The sequence below is a fragment of the Arachis stenosperma genome, chromosome 6, assembly GCF_014773155.1.
Source record: "Arachis stenosperma cultivar V10309 chromosome 6, arast.V10309.gnm1.PFL2, whole genome shotgun sequence".
NCBI classification, from domain to species: domain Eukaryota; kingdom Viridiplantae; phylum Streptophyta; class Magnoliopsida; order Fabales; family Fabaceae; genus Arachis; species Arachis stenosperma.
In genome coordinates, this window is record NC_080382.1 from 698,681 (window position 1) to 722,166 (window position 23,486).

Sequence of the window (23,486 nt, forward strand, 5' to 3'; positions counted from 1 at the left end):
AAAGTTGGAGACTAATTACATAATTAAATTTTGTTAGGGACCAAAACGTCCACTTTAAAATTTCTTGGGGACCAATTTTTTTTTTATAAAGCACGGGGCCAAAAGCCCAAAGAAACAAACAAATTAACTAAAATATCTTGGAAACTTTATCCCTCTGCAATCAGCGTCCAGTGAAAGAAATAGGAAAGGAGGGGCTTCTTCAAAGCAACTCAAACCATGGGGGAAGCGATGTGTATGTTTTGTAAGGACATCAGCTGCAAAATTTGCTTCTCGAAATATGTGGTTCACCTGAAAAATTCCAGGCTTCGCTAGAAGGCGCTTGATTTCCCTCACCAGAGAGGTACTCGAATGTTGGGAGGCAGAAGCGCTGTGGATAAGGTTGAAAGCACACAGGAATCCGTCTCTATAACAAGCTTTCTTAGCCCCAGATCAATTGCGAGCTTTAATCCCAAATAAATTCCCCAGAGCTCAGCTGTGGTAATGGTTACCGCGCCGATGTTAAACATGAAGCCTACCTTGAGTCTTCCATTTGTATCCCTCAGAAGCCCTCCACAAGCACCGGTTCCCGAATTAGTGAGAATCGAGCCATCAGTATTAATCTTATACCAACCCTCCTCTGGTGGAGACCAACCAATGTCGATAATCTTGGTTGAGGTAAGGACATTTCTGCTTTTGTCAGTTTTTTGAAGAACCTCATAATAGTGTTTGGCTAAGTTCTAAATTATTCTTGGAAGGTCTGAGTTGTGGATGCCCGAATTGTTAAAAATTAAATCATTTCTGCTTTTCCAAGCTGCATTGCAGGTAGTAACAAAATAGGTGGGCCAAACATTCCCATCCTTTCTTCGAGCAGTCCCGCAAATATTGTGCTTGAACCAATCCTGGAAGTTTTGGTTGAAGAACTTGCCTTGTTGACTGCTATCAACATTGCTCATCCAAGTTTCACGGATATAGTGACAATCCCGGAGAACATGGAGCAAGGTCTCTTCTTGGCCAGGGCACCTGGGACAGCACTCATTGCTGGTAAGTCCTATCCTTTTTCTCCTGGAATTAGTGAGTAAAGCCTCATGCATTACTAGCCATGAAAAAGCTTTAAGACGTTGTGGTATATTGAGCTTTTAAACATCTCTAAAATTTTTGTCTGTGTTCTCATTATTTGTAAAATAGGCTTCATAGGCAGATTTAATAGTAAAATTTCTCTTAGGTTCTGGTAGCCAGCTGATACTGTCTTCTCCTAAATCAGAATGAGGGACTTTTATAATCTGGATTAGCTCTAAAATCTCCTCCGAAAGGATTTGATTCAGTTTGAACCAATCCCAATCTCCCTCTGCTCTCGCATAAGCGGCCACCTTCTCATCACTCCTATCCCCGTCTTGGGACCAATTTGAGTAAATACTCTTTCTAAAGTGAGAAAAAAAATTTGACTGACACTTTATCATCTCGTCAGACGTTTTAGATTTAAATTTAATATCATACATAATTAAAGAAAAGGAATGTGACTCACTGGCTGTAAATCTGTAATTTGATTGAGATTTTTAGTAGTAATAACTAATAAGTTTCTAAATAAAGACACCTATTTTGAGAGGTCAAATAAAATAGTTATTGGTAAAAAAACTTAGTATAATTTCTAAAAATTGTAAAAATAAAAAAGGCTATCACGTTAAACATGCATTAAACATGCTACGAGTCCAAAACTCCAAATATCCATCATACAGATCTATTCCACATTGGTAGGGTCCGACATAAAAATCAGGAATTATTAAAAGAGAGAATGAATAAATAAAAGAGAAATATCCAAAATGAATTTGACCAGTCAAAGGAACAATAAAAGTTGCATTTTAAGTCTTATGAACACGTAAAGGAGATTGGTTTGAATAGGACATGCATTGACTGATTTGTTTTCTCCTCTTTTGTCTTTGACCAAATAATACCATTTACTTTCATTTCATCTCTCTCATATGTCAGGCATCTAAATTCAGTTCTCATCACCACAACCAAACACTCATAAATGGACAAAGAGTAGTAGTAGGGGCCATAAAACTAACAAACATAAATTTAATTTCAATAAAAACTTATATTGATTTACTAATTAATGTCATAAAATTAAATCAGTGTTAATATTAATAACTTGAATAATAGTAATAATATATACTACTAATACATTAATTAATTAATTAACAAGATCATGATGATGGTGTTGAATATTATCATGATCATGAAGAAGAAGAAGAAGAAGATTCAGATTCAAACTTGTAGTACTTATCAACTGCAACAGAAACATCCCAAGTGCAACTAAGTCCCTTTGGAATGGTAACAAGGTCACCGGCACCAAACTCAACAAAATCTGATGAACCTTTTGGGTATGCCTTCACTTTCCCTTTCAGCAAATAGCATGTCTCTTCTGCATCAAATTTCAACTGGTACTTCCCAGGAGAACAACCCCATCTGAGATTATCAATTATATAATTATTATTTCACATTAAATACTATACCTATAAAAAAAAAGGCACATAACATAACATACTTGGGCCAACACTTGATGTTGAGTTCAGAGAGGCGTGACTGTGAAGGGTTTCTTTCAATGGTGATTCTAAGGTTGTTGGAGTTTGATGAATTATCTTCAGCCATGGAATTGAACTATGAATGGAGAGATAGAGAGTGTATTATGTATTTTATATGAACAGGGTCTTGAGTTTTGGCAACATGCAGGGTGGGATTTTAAGGAGAGAGAAAAAAAGAAGAAAAAAAAAGAAGGAATCTTTGTGCAGTGTTGTTGGAAGAGGATAAGACTTTATAATAAGAGACATTGAAAGAAATATGATAATAATACCTAATGAATTTAATCCTGACCTATCACATCATGCCACGTAAGTTAGAATGCTTTTTCAACGAAATCATTTATTGCATCTTTCAGCTCGTGGGGAGAGATATTCCTTTCTGTGGTTTTTCTCTTTTTCTGTCCGCTAAATGCCATAAGAAACTTTGAGATGCGTTTAGATTTAATCATAGTCAAACCTCTTCATTACAGTCAAACTCTTTTAATGTTGTGATTGAATAATTTGATACTCCCTCTGTCCCCCGATATAAATATAAGTTGGTTTACAAATGTGCATAATTATTAAGATAGCATTTTAGTCTGAAATTACTATTACTGGAAATTTTAATTTTCTTTAAATACATTAATAATTTAAATTCATAGTTTCTCTATAAAGAATTATCTTATTAAATACTTTTTTCGTTCAAATAAATTAGATAAATTCCAATATTAAATATTACATCACAAACTCACACATTCAATATTTTCAAGAATTCTTATCCATTATTTGGTCTTTCAGTCTTTGTCAGTTTACACTTAGTTAGAACAGTTTATTTAAAGTTTCAAAAAATGCATTTATATATCTGTTCATACCCTGGCCCAATGGTAAGGGTCCAGGTCCAATCGAAAAGCCTGATCCAATAGATTAAGCCTAGCAAAGCGCCCACCTCCACTTAAGAAGTCGGTGTCAACCACGACCTAGTATGAAGAAGTCGGTTATGAGATCAGCTGGCAGATAATCACTCATTCAAATGAGTAACCGCCCCTAAAATCTCTCTAACCACTTCATAAAGCCATATCTTAACCTCCCTAAGATAATGGGACGGTTACTATCCTAAAGATACGGCACTACTCCAACGGTGGTTATTGGCTCACCACTATAAGTACACTGACACGCCTCAGGTATCTCTAAGTCCAATACTCTCTAAGACCTGCTTACACCCTTGCTAACTTAGGCATCGGAGTGTCCTTGCAGGTACCACCCCCCATTCACACGCGAGCACAAGTCGGACGGAGCCTCCCGAGTTGCGGACTTACCCGGAGTTCTCCTCCATTATACACTTGGGCCGCCAAACGCCATCCATTGGGCTAATCTCCGGTTACCTACCGTAACATTGGCGCCGTTGCCGGAGACCCGCGAGATCATCCCACGATGGCAGATAGATCCCACGAAGAAGGCCATGTTGAAACAGATTCTGAGCAAGAGAATTTAGACATGGGCAATGACAATGAAGACACAGCCCAACATCAAGACAATGATCAACACAGAGAGGGTACCTCCGGAGTAAAGAATCCGAAGGTAAATTCCTCAGATGGGCGTGAATCAGAAAAAGGCGGACCAGCTCACGTAGCTGAACTAATGGAATTGGTCCATAGCCGCCTGGAGCAATTGGAACAAGAGCGGGAGAGGCAAAAGGAAACCGAAAGGTACCTTAAAGAAGAGATGGAACGTCGAAAAGAGTTAGAAAGAAAACTCTTGCAGCTAGAATCCTCCCTCAAGAACTCCCGCGATGAAGGAGAAGATCAACTCTCATGCGGAGAAGATCCTTTCAGTGAGGACATAATGAGGGCAAAAGTTCCAAGGAACTTCAAAAGCCCTGATATGGACCTCTATGATGGAACTACGGATCCAAAGCATCATCTTAGCAACTTCAAAAGTCGGATGTATCTAGCTGACGCCTCCGACGCTACGAGATGCAAGGCTTTCCCGACCACTTTATCGAAAGCAGCGATGAAGTGGTTCGATAGCCTTCCCCCAAGATCCATCACTAGTTTTGAAGACCTCTCAAGGAAATTCTTGACGAGGTTCTCAATTCAAAAAGATAAGGTAAAACATGCACCGAGCCTCCTGGGAATAAAACAGGAGGTCGGAGAGTCTTTACGAGCCTATATGGAAAGGTTCAACAAGGCATGTTTAGAGATCCAAGACCTGCCCACAGAGGCAGTAATAATGGGGTTAGTCAACGGACTTAGAGAAGGCCCCTTCTCACAGTCCATATCTAAAAGACACCCCGTTTCTCTAAGTGATGTACAAGAAAGGGTCGAGAAGTACATCAACATGGAAGAGAATGCAAAGCTAAGAGACCTGAGTTCGCGACCTGGACCCACTTCCTCCTCTAGGGAGAGAGAAAGGGAAGTCAAGAAGAAGGAAGAGCTCGGTCTCGAGAGGCCCAGGAAGTACCACTCTTATACTCCTCTAAAGACTTCTATAGTGGACGTATACAGAGAGATTTGCAACACTGAAAGGCTGCCACCCCCAAGACCTATTAAAAATAAAAAAGGGGGAAGTCGCAGCGAGTATTGCGAGTACCATAAAATATATGGTCACTCCACCAATGACTGTTACGACCTCAAAAATGTGATAGAAAAGTTGGCTAGAGAAGGTCGGCTTGACAGATATCTCATGGAGAGGTCGGACACCCATGGAAAGAGAAAGCGAGAGGATATGGACAAGAGAGATCCTCCACCACAGACCCCTGAGAGACACATCCACATGATCTCAGGAGGATTTGCGGGAGGTGGAGTCACCAAATCTTCTTGCAAAAGACATCTGAAAAGAGTCTATCAGGTCGGGGATGAGACACCCGACCTCCCCACTATATCATTTACAAAAGAAGATGGGCAAGGGATAATCCCTGGGCATGATGATCCCGTGGTGATAACTATGATCCTAGCTAATGCCCATCTCCATAGAACCCTAGTAGACCAAGGAAGCTCGGCGGACATCCTTTTCAAGCCCGCCTTCGACAAGCTAGGGTTAGATGAAAAAGAGTTGAGAGCTTACCCCGACACCCTATATGGGTTAGGGGATACGCCAATAAAGCCACTGGGATTTTTACCCCTTCACACCACCTTTGGAAAAGGGGAAAAATCAAGGACTCTGAGCATAGACTTTATAGTCATCGATGAAGGGTCAGCCTACAATGCCTTAATCGGCAGAACTACCTTTAATCGCCTTGGAGCAGTGGTATCAACTCCTCACCTCTGCATGAAATTCCCGACTCCAGGAGGAATAGCAATGGTGAGGGGAGATCAGAAATTGGCGAGGAAGTGCTATAACGAAAGCCTAAATCTGAGAGGAAAGGGCAAAGAAGTCCACACCATAGAGTTAGGTGGAGCAAGAACCAGAGAAGAGCTACGACCCCAGCCGGGAGGAAAAACCGAGGAGATACAAGTCGGAGAGGAGGAAGGGAAAAACACTCACATAGGAGCCAACCTAGGGGAAATCCTAAAACAAAGGTTGGGTGAACTCCTAAGAGCTAATTCCGACCTCTTCGCCTGGAAAGCGTCCGACATGCCCGGGATTGATCCCGGGCTCATGTCCCATAGGCTCTCGGTTTACCCAGGGTCCCGACCTGTACAGCAGAGAAGACGCAAGCTCGGCCCAGAGAGGGCCTCCATAGTAGAAGAGCAAGTACAGGCGCTCCTGGAAGCCGGCTTTATTAGAGAGGTCAAATACCCAACGTGGCTAGCCAATGTAGTACTAGTCAAAAAAAAAAATGGTAAATGGAGAATGTGCGTCGACTATACCGACTTGAATAAGGCATGCCCTAAGGACCCTTATCCCCTACCGAGTATTGATGCCCTGGTGGACTCCAGCTCAGGGTACCAATACCTATCATTCATGGACGCCTACTCGGGATATAACCAAATCCCGATGCATGAACCCGACCAGGAGAAAACATCGTTCATCACACCAAAAGCCAACTATTGCTACGTGGTCATGCCATTCGGACTGAAGAATGCAGGAGCCACGTACCAAAGGCTGATGAACAAAGTGTTTTCCTCCCATTTAGGGAGCCTAATGGAGGTATACGTCGACGACATGTTGGTAAAAACCAAACAAGAAAACGACCTCTTAACCGACCTCTCACAAGTCTTCAACACTATAAGGTTGCATGGGATGAGACTAAATCCCGCAAAATACGCCTTCGCAGTAGAAGCGGGGAAATTTCTAGGCTTCATGCTAACACAAAGAGGGATTGAGGCCAATCCCGACAAATGCAGAGCCATCTTGGAAATGAAAAGCCCGACTTGTTTGAGAGAGGTTCAACAGCTCAATGGCCGACTTGCAGCCCTCTCCAGATTTTTGGCGGGATCGGCACTGAAATCCCTTCCACTATTTTCTTTATTAAGGAAGGGATGCCAATTGGAATGGACTCCGGAATGCGAGGAGGCGTTCCAAGAGTTCAAAAGATTCCTAAGTCAACCTCCTATCTTAACACGACCAGTACCGGGAAAAGACCTTGTCCTATACCTATCCGTGGCAAGCAGGGCTGTCTCATCAACCCTGATCAGAGAAGACGAGGTCGGGCAACACCCGGTCTATTTCACCAGTAAGGTTCTACAAGGTCCTGAGCTAAGGTACCACAAACTAGAGAAGTTTGCTTACTCCTTAGTGATAGCCTCACGAAGGCTACGACCTTACTTCCAGGCTCACACAATAAGAGTCCGTACGAACCAGCCCATGAAGCAAATCCTTCAAAAGACGGATGTTGCAGGGAGAATGGTTCAATGGGCGATAGAGCTCTCCGAGTTCGATTTGAGATATGAAACTCGGACAGCAATTAAAGCCCAATGTCTCACCGACTTCGTTGCAGAATATGCAGGAGAACAAGAGGAAAAACCGACTACATGGGAACTCTATGTAGACGGATCCTCCAATAAGACAGGGAGCGGCGCAGGCATAATATTGGTAGATGGAAAAGGAACCCAGATAGAGGTTTCCTTAAAATTTGAATTTCCGGCTTCAAACAATCAGGCAGAATATGAAGCCTTGATAGCCGGATTAAAGTTAGCAGAAGAAGTTGGCGCTGAAAAGGTGATGATCTACAGCGACTCACAAGTGGTGACCTCCCAAATAAGTGGAGAATATCAGGCAAAGGACCCCAATATGAAGAAATACTTGGAGAAAACATTGGAGCACCTTGGGCACTTTGCGGAAACCGAAGTTAAGCATATAACTCGGGATCTAAATAGCAGAGCGGACGCCCTATCCAAGTTAGCAAGCACCAAACCCGGAGGGAACAACAGAAGCCTGATCCAAGAAACCCTCCAAGAACCCTCGGTATCAAAAACAGAAGATGAACAAGAGGTACTTGAGGTAGCCGGCCTAGACCTCGGATGGATGAATCCCTTAGTCGAATACCTGAAATTCGACATCCTCCCCAAAGAGGAGAAAGAAGCTAAAAAGATCCAAAGGGAAGCACAATATTATACTTTGGTGAGAAATGTCCTTTACAGAAGAGAGATATCAACACCATTGCTGAAGTGCGTACCGACCTCAAGAACCACCGAGGTGTTGGAGGAAGTACATAGTGGGATCTGCGGGAATCATCTCGGGGCAAGGTCGCTGGCCAGGAAAGTAATCCGAGCAGGATTCTACTGGCCGACCTTGCAGAAAGATGCCACAGACTTCGTGAAAAAATGCCAACCATGCCAGATGCATGCAAATTTCCACGTGGCTCCACCAGAAGAGCTCATCAGTATAACTTCCCCCTGGCCTTTCGCAAAATGGAGAATGGATTTATTAGGTCCTTTTCTCCAAGCATCAGGGCAAGTCAAATACTTGATTGTGGGAATAGACTACTTCACGAAGTGGATAGAAGCAGAACCATTAGCCACTATCACCGCTCAAAGAAGTCGCAGGTTCCTCTACAAAAATATTATCACAAGGTATGGAATACCTTATTCAATCACCACAGATAATGGAACCCAATTCACCGACGCCACCTTTAGAAGTCTGGTAGCCAGTCTGAAAATCAAACATCAATTCACCTCGGTAGAACACCCACAAGCCAATGGGCAAGTCGAGGCAGCTAACAAAGTCATACTGGCAGGATTGAAGAAGAGATTACAGGAAGCAAAGGGAGCTTGGGCTGAAGAGCTCCCTCAAGTATTGTGGGCTTATAGGACGACCCCCCAATCCGCCACAGGAGAAACACCCTTCCGACTAGTCTATGGTGTAGAAGCCATAATTCCCATAGAAATCAATGAGCAAAGCCCAAGGATAATTCTTCATGATGAGGACGGAAATGTACAAGGACACAAAGAGGAGCTCGACTTGCTCCCCGAAGTCCGAGAAGGTGCCCAGATAAGAGAAGCTGCGCTGAAGCAAAGAATGACTACAAGGTACAACAAGAAAGTCATTCGAAGAACATTTGCTACAGATGACTTGGTCCTAATCAGAAATGACATTGGAGTCAACAAATCGGGAGAAGGAAAGCTCGCCGCAAATTGGAAGGGACCATACAAAGTCAAGGAAGTCTTAGGGAAAGGTTATTATAAAATAACCGACATGGACGGCACTGAGCTACCAAGGTCGTGGCATGCTTGTAATATGAAAAGGTACTACAGTTAGAAGCGAACTCTACTCCCTGATGTACTCTTTTCCCAGCTTCATGATTTTTTCCCAAAAAAGGGTTTTTTCTGGAGAGGGGTTTTTAACGAGGCATCATAGTAGAGGCTAAGGGAAAACATGCTGTCAAGACCCTTAGTAGCAAAAAGGTACCTTCCCAATTAATAAAGATCTTTTCATTTACTATATCTCTCTTAAATATCCTCCTTTATTTTTTTCATTCTACGAAACGCGCCGACTTAAGCTCGACAAAACGTGAAAATCCCATGAACCGACCTAACATGGTCGTCAGGATAAAACGACGAGGTACAAGTCGGTGTAAAGAGGTTATATGAGTTGATCGTATTAAACTCGGGAACTATCCGACTCTTAAGTCGAAAGGAAATCCGAGTAAGACAAACTCGAAAGAACTCCGAGTAAAAGAAAACCGAGCTCCGAGTAGATGAAAAAACGCATCACAAAAATAACCTAAGTCATAAAAACTCACAAAAGCAAAGTTGAGCATAAAGGATAACAAAAGAGATAGGAAAACCTGGAAAAAGTTTAAAGGCTGCATAAAAGCCCTTGAACGAAAAAGGCTCGAGAAAAACGCAAGCCAACAAAGAGGTTTCTTCGAAAAAAGATCAAAAAATATCAAAAACAGAAAAGCATGCACGCACGAGGTAACTTAGAACCCTTATCCAAAAAAGGGCATTTATTTTTCTACGCCCTTGTCCAGAAAAGGGCAATCGCCATAAATATTTTTGTTTACGGCCTTAAAAGGCCAAAAAGCAATTGTTCACAACCACCAAACAAAGAAATAAAGTTTAAAAAAGAGGGGACCCACAGGCCGGGCCCCCATATAGCCATAAAAAATAAGAGTCATTTCTTATGAGGAGTAGAGGAATCACCACCGCTAGGCTCAGGAGGGGCACCATCAGGACCGGTCGGAGGAACAGAGGAAGAACTCGGAGCCTCCTTAGGACGGGGAGGAGACTCGATAATCCTCTGCCCCCGAGTCTTCAGGTCTGACTCGGAAATGACCTCGGGGACAGGAGGATCGACGATGGCACCATCAATAACTACCTTGTCGGGATGTAAAGGAGAAAGGTCCAAGTCGGGAGCGATAACTCTGACTTGTTCCAAGAAAATTCTCCAAGACTCCTCGGCACCATCGGCGATAGAGTCCTCCAACTCGGCGTATGCGTTCCGAGAATTCAGCAAGTCCTTCCTCACGGCCACAATATCTTGGAATAAGCTGTGGTAGCTGTCTTGCGCCGTTTTCCTCAGATTCGCCTCCAAAGTGCATTGGGCCCGCAGCTTACCCTCCTCCTCCTTCAGGTGATCCCTCTCCTTCCTCAACTTATCTCTCTCCTCCTTCCACTCCTTCTCATGCTTTTCATAAATAAGAAGCCTCCCCTCTAACTCCTCAACCCTCGAGGATGCCCCCAAAGAGCTGAGGGGAGCCTTCTCAAAAATGTCCAAAAGTTTGCCACAAACACCCGCCGTCCTAAAACTCTCCTCGGCCATGGTGGTAAGGTGGTTTCGAACAGAAACATCATCCATATGTATAAAAGGATAAATGTTCTTTCGGACGAATGCCATAGCATCCGCCTTAACCCCACCATCGAAGGAAGAAGAGCCAGACTCTGAAGTCTTGCGCTTCTTCTTCTCTGGCTCAGAGAGAACCTGGGCAAAAGGGGGTGGTCGAGACAAACTCGAGGAAGAAATGACAATGGGTTGAGAAGGAGTGCCAATGTTCTTAGGAGGAGGAGGTGGGGGAGGAGGAGAGGTGACCGCCCCGGACCTAGCCCGGGACTTCGCCTTGGCTTCCCGGACCCTTTGGTAGGCCTCCTGAGCGTTCTTTTTTGCCATATCTACAAAAGAAACAACCAAGTTACAAGTCGGTAAAATATAAGTCGGCAGAAACAACTCGGAAATAAAGAATGCATGCACTACCAAGTTGAGATTGAACGAAAGTCGGTGTTCCCTGAAGAATTTTTCTGGTATCCAAATATGGGGACCTCCCCCACGCATCTCGGAAAAACCCTACAATGGCCGCCTCCACCTCATCCAGGTCATCGGGACCATATTTTTCACAAGAGGAAGGCGGCGACCAATAAAGGGGGAAGCGAGGGGAGGAATGCTCATCCAGAAAAAAGGGATGGTGACCCTCTACGGCTTGAAGTTTAAAAAAGAAGTTTTTGAAGTCATGGAAAGATTCATCAAAAAGGGTGAAAATCCTCCGACCTTGTATGGCTCGGAAGGATACCCATTGCTGTTTGTTGTTTAGCCCACTAAAGGGCTTAGTCATATGGAAGAGAAAGAAGAAAATCTTCAGGGAGGTCGGAAAGTCCAGAGCATGGCTTATAAACTGATAGATCTTCAAAAAACCCCAAGAATTAGGGTGAAGTTGAGTAGGGGCAACATTACAATGATGCAAAACAGATGTCTCGAAATCTGAGAAAGGAAGAAAAACACCCAAACGGGTGATCATGCACTCATACATAAAGAAAAAATGAGGGGCCTCCTCATTTTCTCTCCCAAAACAGACCCGGTCTTCAGGACCCGGGATTATCAGTTCATATTTGGGCTCGTCCTCCTCTGAAGTACAGAGCCTGTGATGAGTACGAAGATGAGTGATGAACTCAGCGTCAACCAACGGTTCCTCCCCAAGGACCGTAACATCTACCCACTGAGAAAGAACGTCTACGGAAGCCATTTTTTATATAAAGAAAAGTGACAGAAACCTACAAAAGGGAAAAAAAGAAAAGGAAAAATCAAAAAACACGGCCTCTAAGGAGAAAGATTCGAAACTAGAATCTACAGGTCAACCTATCTACTCGCAAAACAAAACATGCAAACATAAGGCATGACATGGAAAAAGCAAAACTAACCTTTATCCGAAAATGAAGGTTGGAGAAGAACAGAAATCTTTTGAACGCAAGGATGCAACACGAACAGGATAAGGAGAAGTTTGAAAGATCGCAGAAACGGAAAATGGAAAGAGAGGGAAAGTATTTATAAATAGGCTAAGGGGCATAATGGTAAAAAAACGAGGCAGTCATTAATGAGACTGCACCGTTACCAAAGTCCTCAATCCCTAGATGATCCCTCAACGGACACGACGCTTGAATTGACGTAACTGTCAGAAACTAAAAGTCGCGAAAATCACGTCGGTTTCCCAGACCCGTGTTCTTTCAAACAAGTCGACTACGTATCCGAGTTAAATACTTGAACCCAAGCCTTAAAAGGATCTTGGGCTCAAGTAGGGGCACTGTTCATACCCTGGCCCAATGGTAAGGGCCCAGGTCCAATCGAAAAGCCTGATCCAATAGATTAAGCCTAACAAAGCGCCCACCTCCACTTAAGAAGTCGGTGTCAACCACGACCTAGTATGAAGAAGTCGGTTATGAGATCAGCTGGCAGATAATCACTCATTCAAATGAGTAACCGCCCATAAAATCTCTCTAACCACTTCATAAAGCCATATCTTAACCTCCCTAAGATAATGGGACGGTTACTATCCTAAAGATACGGCACTACTCCAACGGTGGTTATTGGCTCACCACTATAAGTACACTGACACGCCTCAGGTATCTCTAAGTCCAATACTCTCTAAGACCTGCTTACACCCTTGCTAACTTAGGCATCGGAGTGTCCTTGCAGGTACCACCCCCCATTCACACGCGAGCACAAGTCGGACGGAGCCTCCCGAGTTGCGGACTTACCCGGAGTTCTCCTCCATTATACACTTGGGCCACCGAACGCCATCCATTGGGCTAATCTCCGGTTACCTACCGTAACAATATCATTCATTGTAACTCTCAGTGATTTATTTATATACTTCCTTCACTTTGAATGGATTGTTGCTTATGTTGAGAAATCAATGTATTTAAGTTATGGAGGAAAAGTTATGTTCACATATACCTCAATCTTTTAATGTAATATCCAACACCTCATCTAATCGGGAAAACAAAACCCGGGAACAAAAATACATATACATGTATATTTGTAACACAATTTAATCGTCTTATGTTCAGCATTTTTAGATGACATGTCAAACAATATGATAATATCAAAACATTTCACTATGATGGGAGTAAAATTCAAATTAAAGATGATGCCAACAAATAACTCATCGTATTGAGATATAACCATTGGCGTTGAATTGCAGAGATTTTGAAGACCAAATCCCAGATCTTGTCTGATTGTATTACGGCGGGTAGTGGAGTGCCCCAAACGAGAGTCAGTATTGCAACACTTCAACAAAGTTTTATTTTGGTTTTTATAACTAATTCATATGGGTTTGATTATCTATGCAAACTGAATTATAATTCTAATAAATAAATAAATAAATAATACATTATAAACAACGTTAGTTATATGTATATCCATCCTATAACTTAACAATATGACCAGCATCCTAAGATGAAATTTGGACTCTAGAACTCTATAATTAATAAGTTGGACAAAGATTAAAAATCCTAACTTTCCTGGTTAAAGATTTAGGGCTTATTAAACATATTTGTTTGTAAGATATGGCATATCTCATCCTAATTTAACATTATAATCTAAACACACACACAAGAACATTGTTATTATCTCTAAATAATAATACATTGGCATTAAGCATGAAACTTGACTTTATGTGCATATTAATACCTAGAAAGGAACAAATATTAATACCTAGAAGAGTGTTCCCAAATGATAAAAATACCTATCTGAAGGGAAGTGTTAACCTCAACAAGTATGACAGTAGGAGCAATTTCAAAGGAGCCCTCTTCTTCTCTTGTAATCACTAACTGTTAATGTCAACGCGTGCCTTCGTCCATCATTTTCTGGGACTCTAAATCCAACTGTTGCTTCTACTTTCTGCTTTTTAGCCATAAACCCTGCCTCAACTCCTTGGGATCCCCCAAACCTTTGAAGCGATGATAATGAAATCGGCAGCTCAAAATTGTGAAGCATGTTTGACTCTGTCCCTTGATCGACGGGTGCACTTGTGTCAACTAACTTCCCAGCATCAGCAGCAGCTTCCAAGGCCACAGCTGTAGCCACCATGCCAGCCTCTGCGTTCACGGCTACATTCGGGATAGTGCTTCCTGCAATGGCCACTTTGCTGCCAGCACTGTTGTTTCTGTCAGCAGCCTCTTCACCAGGTTTTGCAGCATAATAGTTCCTTGATCTAGTCCATCTCCTGGAAAATGGATCATAACCTGCATCCCCTGCTTTCAAAGCTTTCCGCTTTAAGTCGGAAGCATTTTTTAAGTTTTCAAACCTGTTCTTTCTGTTCATCTCAGCAAGCCTCAATGCCTTAGCATTCTTCTCCCTAGCTTCCCTGGATGCCTCCAATTCCTGCAGCCTTGTCCGGATCCTCTCCACTTCAGCTTCATTATGCATAAGTATTGCCTTTTCCAACTCATTCCTCAGGCGATCCTTTTCAGCCGCAACATTTAGCGGCCTTGATGAGGCAGATTTTTTCTCTTGTAGCATCTGCTTTACAGTAGCTGCCGAGTAAACAAATGTGTTGATCTTTTTTATAGCTTGTTTTTTATCTAACACATCCCGTTTGATTGGCATCCGACCACCAGTTCGCTCCAGTTCCTTAAGCCACTGTTTAAACTCCTCCTCTCGTGGAGGAGAGTCACTAACCATAGCCATTTGCCACCTTGCAGCAGAAGTTTCATTTCCCCAGACAAGATTTAAGTACTTGTGTGTGCTTCTATTCTCTAATTTGTACTGTCGATCAGGATCTGTCGCATCAACATTTTTCACCATGCATAGCCTGTAAATAGCCCCAGATTTTGATCTACCAATGCCAACTCTCACAAAACAACCAACAATTAACTCCTCAAAGAAAGGCTCCATAAACCATTTTGCAAGTTTTGACCGGGGAATGGTGATTTCTTTTATATCCTCAAATGAAGGACCCTCAAATCCAGATAATGCCCTGTCATCATCACTGTCAACAATTCTTTCATCGTCACTATGAGATCCACTTTCACTCTCACTTTGACTTGAGCTACTAAAGCCTGTTGAAGTGAAAGGTCTGTGCTTGGCTAAAAATCCAGTCCCTGAACCTCCAGATGCCTCTGTCATCTTGCGGTTTGCCTCTGAATCCTGCTGTTTCAAACGCTTTGCACGCAGTTCATTTAACGCATCATCCTTGGCAGTTGATCTGTCAGCAGATCTGGCTGATGAACGCACACGAGATGATGGGAGAGGTGGAGTCTGTTTTCTAGGTACACTTGCCTTTCCTTTTTCCCGCTTTGACACTATCTTCCCCAGCAGATTTTTATCATCCTTTTTAGAAGCCCTATCCGACAATATCATCTCTCTTTCAAGTTCAGTCATCTCAGAAAGCTTCCGTCTATCATCTTCATTCTTATAAAGATCATCGCCAATATTTGATTCGCTACTACTATCATCCTCATGATCAGAACGGCCATCAACATCATCACCCCCTTCCTGACTTCCCTCATTATCATCCCTCTCCGCTGGATCTAATCTCTTTTTGAGAGGAACTTGAGATCCAGAGGGCTTTCTGCCAGCATAACCAATCTCACCATCGGAATCATCCTCCCTAGAGTCAGTCCCACCATCCGAATACCCATCATCACGTCCTCTTCTAGAAGGCGGAATAGAATTTCGGTTTCTCCCGGTCCTCCCTGCAGCCTCCAAAAGCAAATTCTCTAAATCCGCCATAATTTCGTCGGCTTCAATCAATGTACCCTGCACATCACATATATCACACAACTTCAAGGTCTAACCAATTTAACTGATGCATAAATGATATATCTCTCTCAGCAATTCAAGTAATTACGATGAAAATTCGAAATTATGATGCTCAAAATCAAATTGAAATAAAAAAATCGACCAGGAAAAATCACGTTGTTAAGTCTATCTTCAGCAATGTATCTTATATCCGAACGAATATCAAACAAAAAAGCAACATAACGAAGCTCGTTCTGAACCACATATAAACCCTAATATTCTCGAGCAATAACATGCAGAGCAGAACAAAACCCACTCTTCTGCGGTAAAACGAGAAGGAAGGAGAAGAAAACAAGAATACAGCGACAATATTGATAAGAGTAAAAAACTAAACCATATTGTGAGCGTGAGATACTACTTTTTAGCGGTGAAATTGAAATTGGAAGTAGAGAGGTCTTACTTACAGTGGGTTGCAGAAAACGAAAGACGCGAGAAATCAGAGTCAAAAATCGACCGGAAAAGTGCAGAATCTGGGGGTATCAGGTGAACTCAGTGGTAAAACCGCTAAACCCTAAAAGAGGGTGGAGGGAACAATTTTGGACTTGAGAGTAAACATAGTCGGTACACCTTGCCAAAGGACGTTCACAAATGACACATACGTAACCGTGGATTACATGTTTGTTTAAAAAAAAAATTGATAACTATATTTTTTTCTAAGATTCATACCCCCGAATTCTTTCGTTATTATTTTTTTTATTATATTTGAGATGTGTAATGATAATATAAATATGTAACAATTTCACACGTTGCATGTTTAATAAATAAAATATTTAATTAATTTGAATAAAAATTCAACACTCATAACATCTTATATAAATAAGATTATTACTAATTGAAGATAAATAATTAAATTCGTTTCTAAAAGAGTATCCGTTCTTTAAAATAATTTTTTTAAAAAATTAAATTTATTTTTTAATAATTTTAAACTAGTCATATTAATTTTTAAATTATTTTTGTTATTTATGATGTCAAACTTTATTTTGTGAAAATTAGCATATGTATTGAGAATTTAATGATTTAAAATCCGTTTTGAAAGTTTTAAAAGTTAATTTTTTGAACTTTTAACTTATAAAAAGTAGTAATATTAATGTATGGTATAATTTTTAAAATTAAATTGTAACTTTTTTAAGCTATTTTAGTGTTTATAGAGAAGTTAAAAAAATAACTTCTCTCATAATAAAAAGTTTTTTTTATCACATTTCTTTTAAAATAAGCATTTTTAGAACTAAAATATCAAATACAAAATAACTTATTTATAAACTACTTTTAATATAAACATTTATTATTTAAACTATTTTTTCAAAAAGAACTTAATTAAACTGTTTGTTAGAAACAAGAGCGCAATCTAAAGAAACTGTTTTGTGTATTATTCAGTCTGAAAAAAAGTACAATGTACAAGAGATGTATATAGCTGCTAGAAGAATCAAAATAATAAAAGCATAGATCCTACAATTAATATACAGATAAGTTATATAAATACAAATGATACTAATTGATCTAATTTGATTCTAATTTTTCTCTTTAACACCCCCTCAAACTCAAGTGGGAGCTAAGGATACTATATTGAGTTTGGACAACAGAGTCCGAAAACGAGTTGGATGATGAGCCTTCGTGAAGATATCAACAGTCTGATCTAGTGTTCCGATAGCGATGAGACGAACAACATCAATAAGGACACATTGCTGAACAAAGTGACAATCAATCTCAATGTGTTTGGTGCGTTCATGAAACACATTATTATGGGCAATCTGACTAGCACTGTGGTTGTCACAGAAAACATTAGTTGGGAATGACTGAGGAGCACCAAAATATTCGAGAAGCGAACGAATCGAGTTAACTTCAGCAGTGGTGTCAGCGAGAGTACGGTATTCAGCTTTTGTGCTTGATCAAGCAATGAATGTTTGATTCTTAGCTCACTAGGAAATGAGAGAGTCGGCAAGAAACAGACAATAACCAATAGTGGAACAGCGATCAGTGGAATCACCAGCCCAATCAGCATCCGAGAATGCCTGAAGCGATAAAGATGAATGGGTAGAAAAATAAAAGGTCATAGAATAGGGTGCCTTTGATGTAGCGAAGAATTGCCGCATAGTGAGTAGTACGGGGAGCTGACAAGAACTGGCTAAGAACATGAACCGGATAGGCGATGTCTGGTCGAGTGACAGTTAAGTAGACAAGTCCTCTAACTAGCTGTCGATAAAGAGTAGGATTATTCAAAACAGTGTCATCCATAGGAGTAAATTGAACATTAGGCTCAAGAGGAGTAGACTCAGTGCGACTATCTGTAATTCCATCTCGAGCAATAAGATCTGAAGCATATTTAGCTTGAGAGAGATAGATGCCATAATCGATGGATAAGATTTTTAGACTAAGAAAATAGCTGAGAGAACCAAGATCTTTCATCTCAATAAGTACGGTGAAGGGACGCATTGAGATCAGAGATATCATTAACATCATCTCCAGTAATGATCATGTCATCAACATACAAAAGTAGAAGAACAACTCCACGTTCGATTTTACGAATGAAGAGAGCATTCTCACGAGGGTTACAAGTGAAACCAAGATTGCATATGGTAGTGATGAACTTGTCAAACCATTCACGAGGAGCTTACTTAAGTCCATAAAGTGTCTTGCGAAGGAGACATACCTTACTAGAAGGACAAGGATATCCCGGAGGTGGTTTTGTATAGACTTTCTTTTTCAAATCCCCGTTAAGAAATGCATTCTTCACATCCATCTAACTGAGAGACCATTTTTTAACCACAGCAATTGCAAGGAGAGCTTGTAGAGACGTAAGACGAGCGACAGGAGCAAAAGTCTCTTCATAATCAATACCATACTCTTGTGTACAACCTTGAGCAACCAATCGTGCCTTATAGCAATCAATAGAACCATTAGAGTGAGTCTTGATCTTGTATACCCATCTACTACCCACAATTTTTTTAACAGAAGGAGGATCAACCAAATTCCAAGTGTGTCCCTGAATTTCTTCCTGCATTGCTTGCTGCCAATTTAGAGTGGTAAAGGCTTGTCGAAATGACCGAGGTTCATGATGATGAAGAATAGTAGAAAAACAATAATAATCAAGAAGATGAGGAGGTGGATTTCTTACCCTAGAAGAATAAGTGGATGAAGAAGACGGAAGAGGAGGGTCCTCGAGGGATGGACTTGAGGTAGACCCTGTAGTATCATCACTAGGAAAGAGATCAACATTGAGGTTAGTAAAAAATAGTGACAGAGTAAAAGGAATAGACTCAAAAGAGGAAAAACTACAGAATGTGTGATGCTCCCAAAAGATAACATGACGAGATATACAAATGCATTGAGAGATAGGAACCCAACAATGATAACCCTTATGTTCAAAACCATAACAATGATAACCCCATGTCTCCTTATCTCTTTGTGCTTTGCATGGAGAATCTAGCTTGCTTGATTTTCCATAGAGTCTCCCAAGGCTCTTGGATTCTAGTCTTGGTTTCTAGGCGATGGCCTAAAATCTCTCACTTGATGTTTGCGGATGATCTGTAACTTTTCTACAAAGCTACTAAGTCGCAGGTAGTGAAAGTTATGAAGACTCTGGACATGTTCTTTAAGGCGTCAGGTATAAAAGTGAATGTTAATAAATCCAAGGCTCAGTGCTCAAAGAATGTCCCAGCTAGAAGAAAAGAGGTTCTTTCTAGTGTTTCTATCATTCGCTTTTGTCAAGATTTGGAGAGGTATTTGGGGATTAATATTGGGCATGATCGAGCATCTAAGAAGACGGCTCAGGAGATTATCGAAAAAGTCCTAAGCAAGCTTACTAGTTGGAAGGAGTATTTACTTAATAAGGCTAGTCGTTTATGCTTGGTGAAATCGGTAATGGTCTCTATTCCGGTTTATACTATGCAGATTGCTTTTCTTCTAAAGTATGCTTGTGATAAAATTGATTCCTTGATGAGATAGTTTTTATGAAAAGGCTAGGCTAGTGGAAAAGGATTGCCTCTGGTTAGGTGGGATATTGTTGTTGCTCTTAAGAGCTCAGGTGGTCTTAGAATAAGAGATTCTCAGTGTGCTAATATGGCTCTCTTCGCTAAACTGGTTTGAGATTGCCTTTATAATAAAATAAGTTATGGGTATAGGTTCTCACTCACAAATATCTTTGGGATCCTTTCTTTTCAGGTAGCAATTATTCTCTAAATTCCTCTACTGTCTGGAGGCACATTATCAAAGCTTATGCTTTTCTTAAGGAGGGTTTTAAGTGGTGTGTTAGAAATTTTCAGCAATTTGTTGGTATGATGAATGGTCTCCTCTTAAAAAACTGTATAATTTTACTTTTTATGTGCATATATCTGACACTGACTTTACAATTGAGGATTTGTGGAGATAAGGGTATTGGGATTGGCCTAAGCCAGCTACTCTGCTTTCTGCATATATCAAGCATATTGTTAGCAACCTTAACTTTCATTTTCAGTTTGGGGAGGATGCCAGGTGGAGATGGTGGCTAGTAATAGCTAAAATATATAGTGCTAGAGAAAGTTATACATGGCTTGCAAGAAAAAAATTTAATTGGGATGTTTGTACCAGTTGGCAGTGGTTATGGAATCTTAATATTTTTGATAAAATAAAGTTCACCATTTGGCTTGAGTTACACAATGCTCTTTCCATTGAAGTTCTCCGTTACAAGCGGCAACTATCTAACTCGGACATTTGTCAAAAATGTAATGAGGCTCCAAAAACTATGGAGCATTGTTTACGAGACTACAAGAAATCTATTTCAATTTGGCAGATATTGGATAATTCTTTAGTTGATTCAATTGGTGGAAGGTCTCTTGTGTCTTGGATGTGTAAGGTTATGCCTGGCCACAAAGCAATTCTTGGGGCGAGATTGTGGTAGGTGTGGAGAAATAGGTGCAATGACATTTTTAATGCTCAGAGTTCTTAGTCTGATTACAAGGTGGTAGCGAATGCTAAGATCATCTAACTCTATAAGATTGCATGCTGAGAAGTCTTCTCTATTTCGATGGTTAAATCATCGGATGTTTTGGAAACCTCCGGTAGCTTTTTTAAAATTAATTGTGATGCTAGTCTGGCTTTTAATTTGCAAGTGGCTGATTTTGGATGTATAATTAGAGATTCTAATGGTTATTGTGTGATTGGTTGTCCGGATAGCACTTTCTTTTAGTCTATTTTTAGATGTGAGTTATTCGCTGTTTGGAGATGACTTATTCTAGTTTGGGAGTGTGGTATCAAATATATTGTATGTGAAACTAACTGTTTGCATATCTTGCATCTTCTGTATTATAGTGTTCATGGTGACATGTTTGATATTTCTGATCTAGTTGCTAAGATTAAAGAGCTCTTGGCCAGGCCATGAGTTGTCTATTTTAAATGGGTTGGTTGTGAAGTGAACAAAGCTGTAGATTAATTAGCGCGTTATGGAGCTTTGGTTGATCAGAGTCATGTCATTTGAAATTCTCCTAGTGAAGACATTGAGCAAATTATTTATTTTGACTCAGTTTAGTTAGTTTGCTTTGTTTTCTTATTGTGTTTAGACAAAAAAAAATGAGAATAATTACCTAAATCAGTCCCTCAGAATTTAAAAGCGGATATTTTAGTCCTAAAAAATATTAATACACAAAAACATCTCCAAGATTTTACTCCAGCCGAGAAATCAGTTCCAGTTCATTTTTTGTCAGAGTAACTATCCGATCAGTTTCAAAAATTTTAAAAACAGACATTTTAGTTCCAAAAAAAGATTAATATACAAATCAATCCCCAATGTTTCGTAATAATTTTCTGTAAAAAAAAAGTAAAATAAAATTATTATTATTATTATTATTATTAAATGCACAATAATACTGTACTATAATTCTTTTTTATTTTTTAGACAAAAATAATAATAAATTTATTTATTAGAGTCTTATGTGATATATATATATATATATATATATATATATATATATATATATATATATATATATATATATATATATCTGCCCAAGGGGAAGGTATCTGATAACATTTATAAAGAATTTATTTTTAACTGGATTTTTTATTACAAGTCTTCTTGATAAACCTCAAATATTTTATAGTTACAACTTTGAAGTAGCAGTGAGAACTGTTAATACGTTGGTCAGCCCAGATTGTAATCCCGGTTGTAAGTCCTAGTAAGGCAGTGAATCCGTTGATTAACGAGGGTGGTCCCGTAACTCACAAAGTTTTAACCATAAAATGGCTAGTTTATTGAGAACGATGAGTAATTTAAATCTAGGGAAAAATAATTCTTTAGTGATAAAAACAGATAATGATGAAGCATCCACTTCTGGAACTAAAAACGAGTTAGAAATAGCTAAATTAGAAGAAAGTTTTCATAATTGGAGTATACCCATAGTAGATAAAGATAAATATATAAAAAGAGAAACTTCTGGGAAGGAAAAAATTATGAAATCCACATGTTAGAATATTGTAAACCAGGAACTAGTAGCAATAAAATTATCACCATCTTAGAAGAAGATAAATTAAAAGAACATAGCAGAAAAGGATATAACTTTATTCATATAGGATTAATACAAGTAGCCATAAAGCCTAATTTTAGAATAGGAATCAATCTGCCTATATTATTAACCTTAAGAGATACCAGGTTAAAAAATTTTAGTGATTCATTAATAGGAATATTAGAGAGTAATTGTCATGATGGACCCGTGTTTTTTAATTGTTATCCAAATTATGCTATGAATCTAAAAAATGAATACACCTGGCAAGCTTTAAAATTGCAAGTGACATCTGATGAGACTATTATAAATGAAAATATGATCCATTTGAAATAATCTATAGGATATATTATAAAATTACTAAAGTTGATTATGACTTTAGAGCATTAAGACAATCATCAAAAGAAGAAACAATAATTATGCATGCAAACCTAAAAAGATCTAATATACAAACACCTAGAAGATTAAGACATGAAGAATTAAAGAGTCGTATGCCTGAAGAATGGATAATACCTGATGGTATTGAAGAACCACAAATACAAAATACTAGAATAAGAGAAATAATAAGAGAAGGGCCTGATATTAGGATCAGGATGAATAGATCTCAATCATTAAGAATTCCTGATAATGTTGAAACTATTAGCCATAGAAATTCTATAGATAATTCATCAATAGGGAATATCGACGATATTGTAGGAATTGACAACAGAAGGCCACATATAGCCACTGCTGTATATAAATCACCTTCAGAATTTGATCCAAGAGAATCACAAATTATGTCTGTAATTATAAAGGAAGAACCATTTGAGATTGATAAAGAATGGATAAGAAAAGATTTTAATGCTGATTACAATAAATCACTAAGAGATTGGTATTTTACCAACCACTCAGAGAAAGAGGTTATTAGAATAAGAGAACTATTCTATGATTTTATGAAAGAAAATAGGATTAGCTTATTCTTCTTTGATTGGTACGTAAATTATTACTCCAAACCCGATAAGAAATTATGTCCTTTAACAAAACCAACTGTTGTTTGGAAAACAAGCTCAGGATCAGTAATAGAATCTGAATATCCTCCTAAAGAAACTAT

The 23,486-nt window shown here is 39.6% G+C and overlaps 3 protein-coding genes across 4 annotated transcripts; all 3 read right to left on the reverse strand.

The window, feature by feature from the left end:
• Positions 1-2,090: 2,090 nt before the first annotated feature.
• Positions 2,091-2,781, reverse strand: LOC130932911 (uncharacterized). The gene is made up of 2 exons (XM_057862370.1): positions 2,522-2,781; positions 2,091-2,442 (listed from the first exon to the last, which is right to left on the reverse strand). The coding sequence occupies exons 1-2, from the start codon at positions 2,623-2,625 to the stop codon at positions 2,211-2,213; spliced, it is 336 nt and encodes a 111-aa protein (XP_057718353.1). The 5' UTR covers positions 2,626-2,781; the 3' UTR covers positions 2,091-2,210.
• Positions 2,782-10,031: 7,250 nt separating this feature from the next.
• Positions 10,032-11,024, reverse strand: LOC130936661 (uncharacterized). Its single transcript, XM_057866775.1, has 2 exons — positions 10,839-11,024; positions 10,032-10,235 (listed from the first exon to the last, which is right to left on the reverse strand). The coding sequence occupies exons 1-2, from the start codon at positions 11,022-11,024 to the stop codon at positions 10,032-10,034; spliced, it is 390 nt and encodes a 129-aa protein (XP_057722758.1).
• A 2,224-nt stretch (positions 11,025-13,248) lies between these two features.
• On the reverse strand, positions 13,249-16,508 carry LOC130936398 (protein RTF1 homolog). 2 transcript variants are annotated; one of them, XM_057866464.1, is made up of 2 exons: positions 16,327-16,507; positions 13,249-15,884 (listed from the first exon to the last, which is right to left on the reverse strand). In XM_057866464.1, exon 2 carries the CDS (start codon positions 15,855-15,857, stop codon positions 13,920-13,922), a length of 1,938 nt encoding a protein of 645 aa, XP_057722447.1. In that variant the 5' UTR covers positions 15,858-15,884; positions 16,327-16,507; the 3' UTR covers positions 13,249-13,919. The 2 variants fall into 2 exon arrangements, with proteins under 2 accessions (XP_057722447.1, XP_057722446.1); XM_057866463.1 differs by having other exon boundaries at positions 13,493-15,884; positions 16,331-16,508.
• Positions 16,509-23,486: the final 6,978 nt, after the last annotated feature.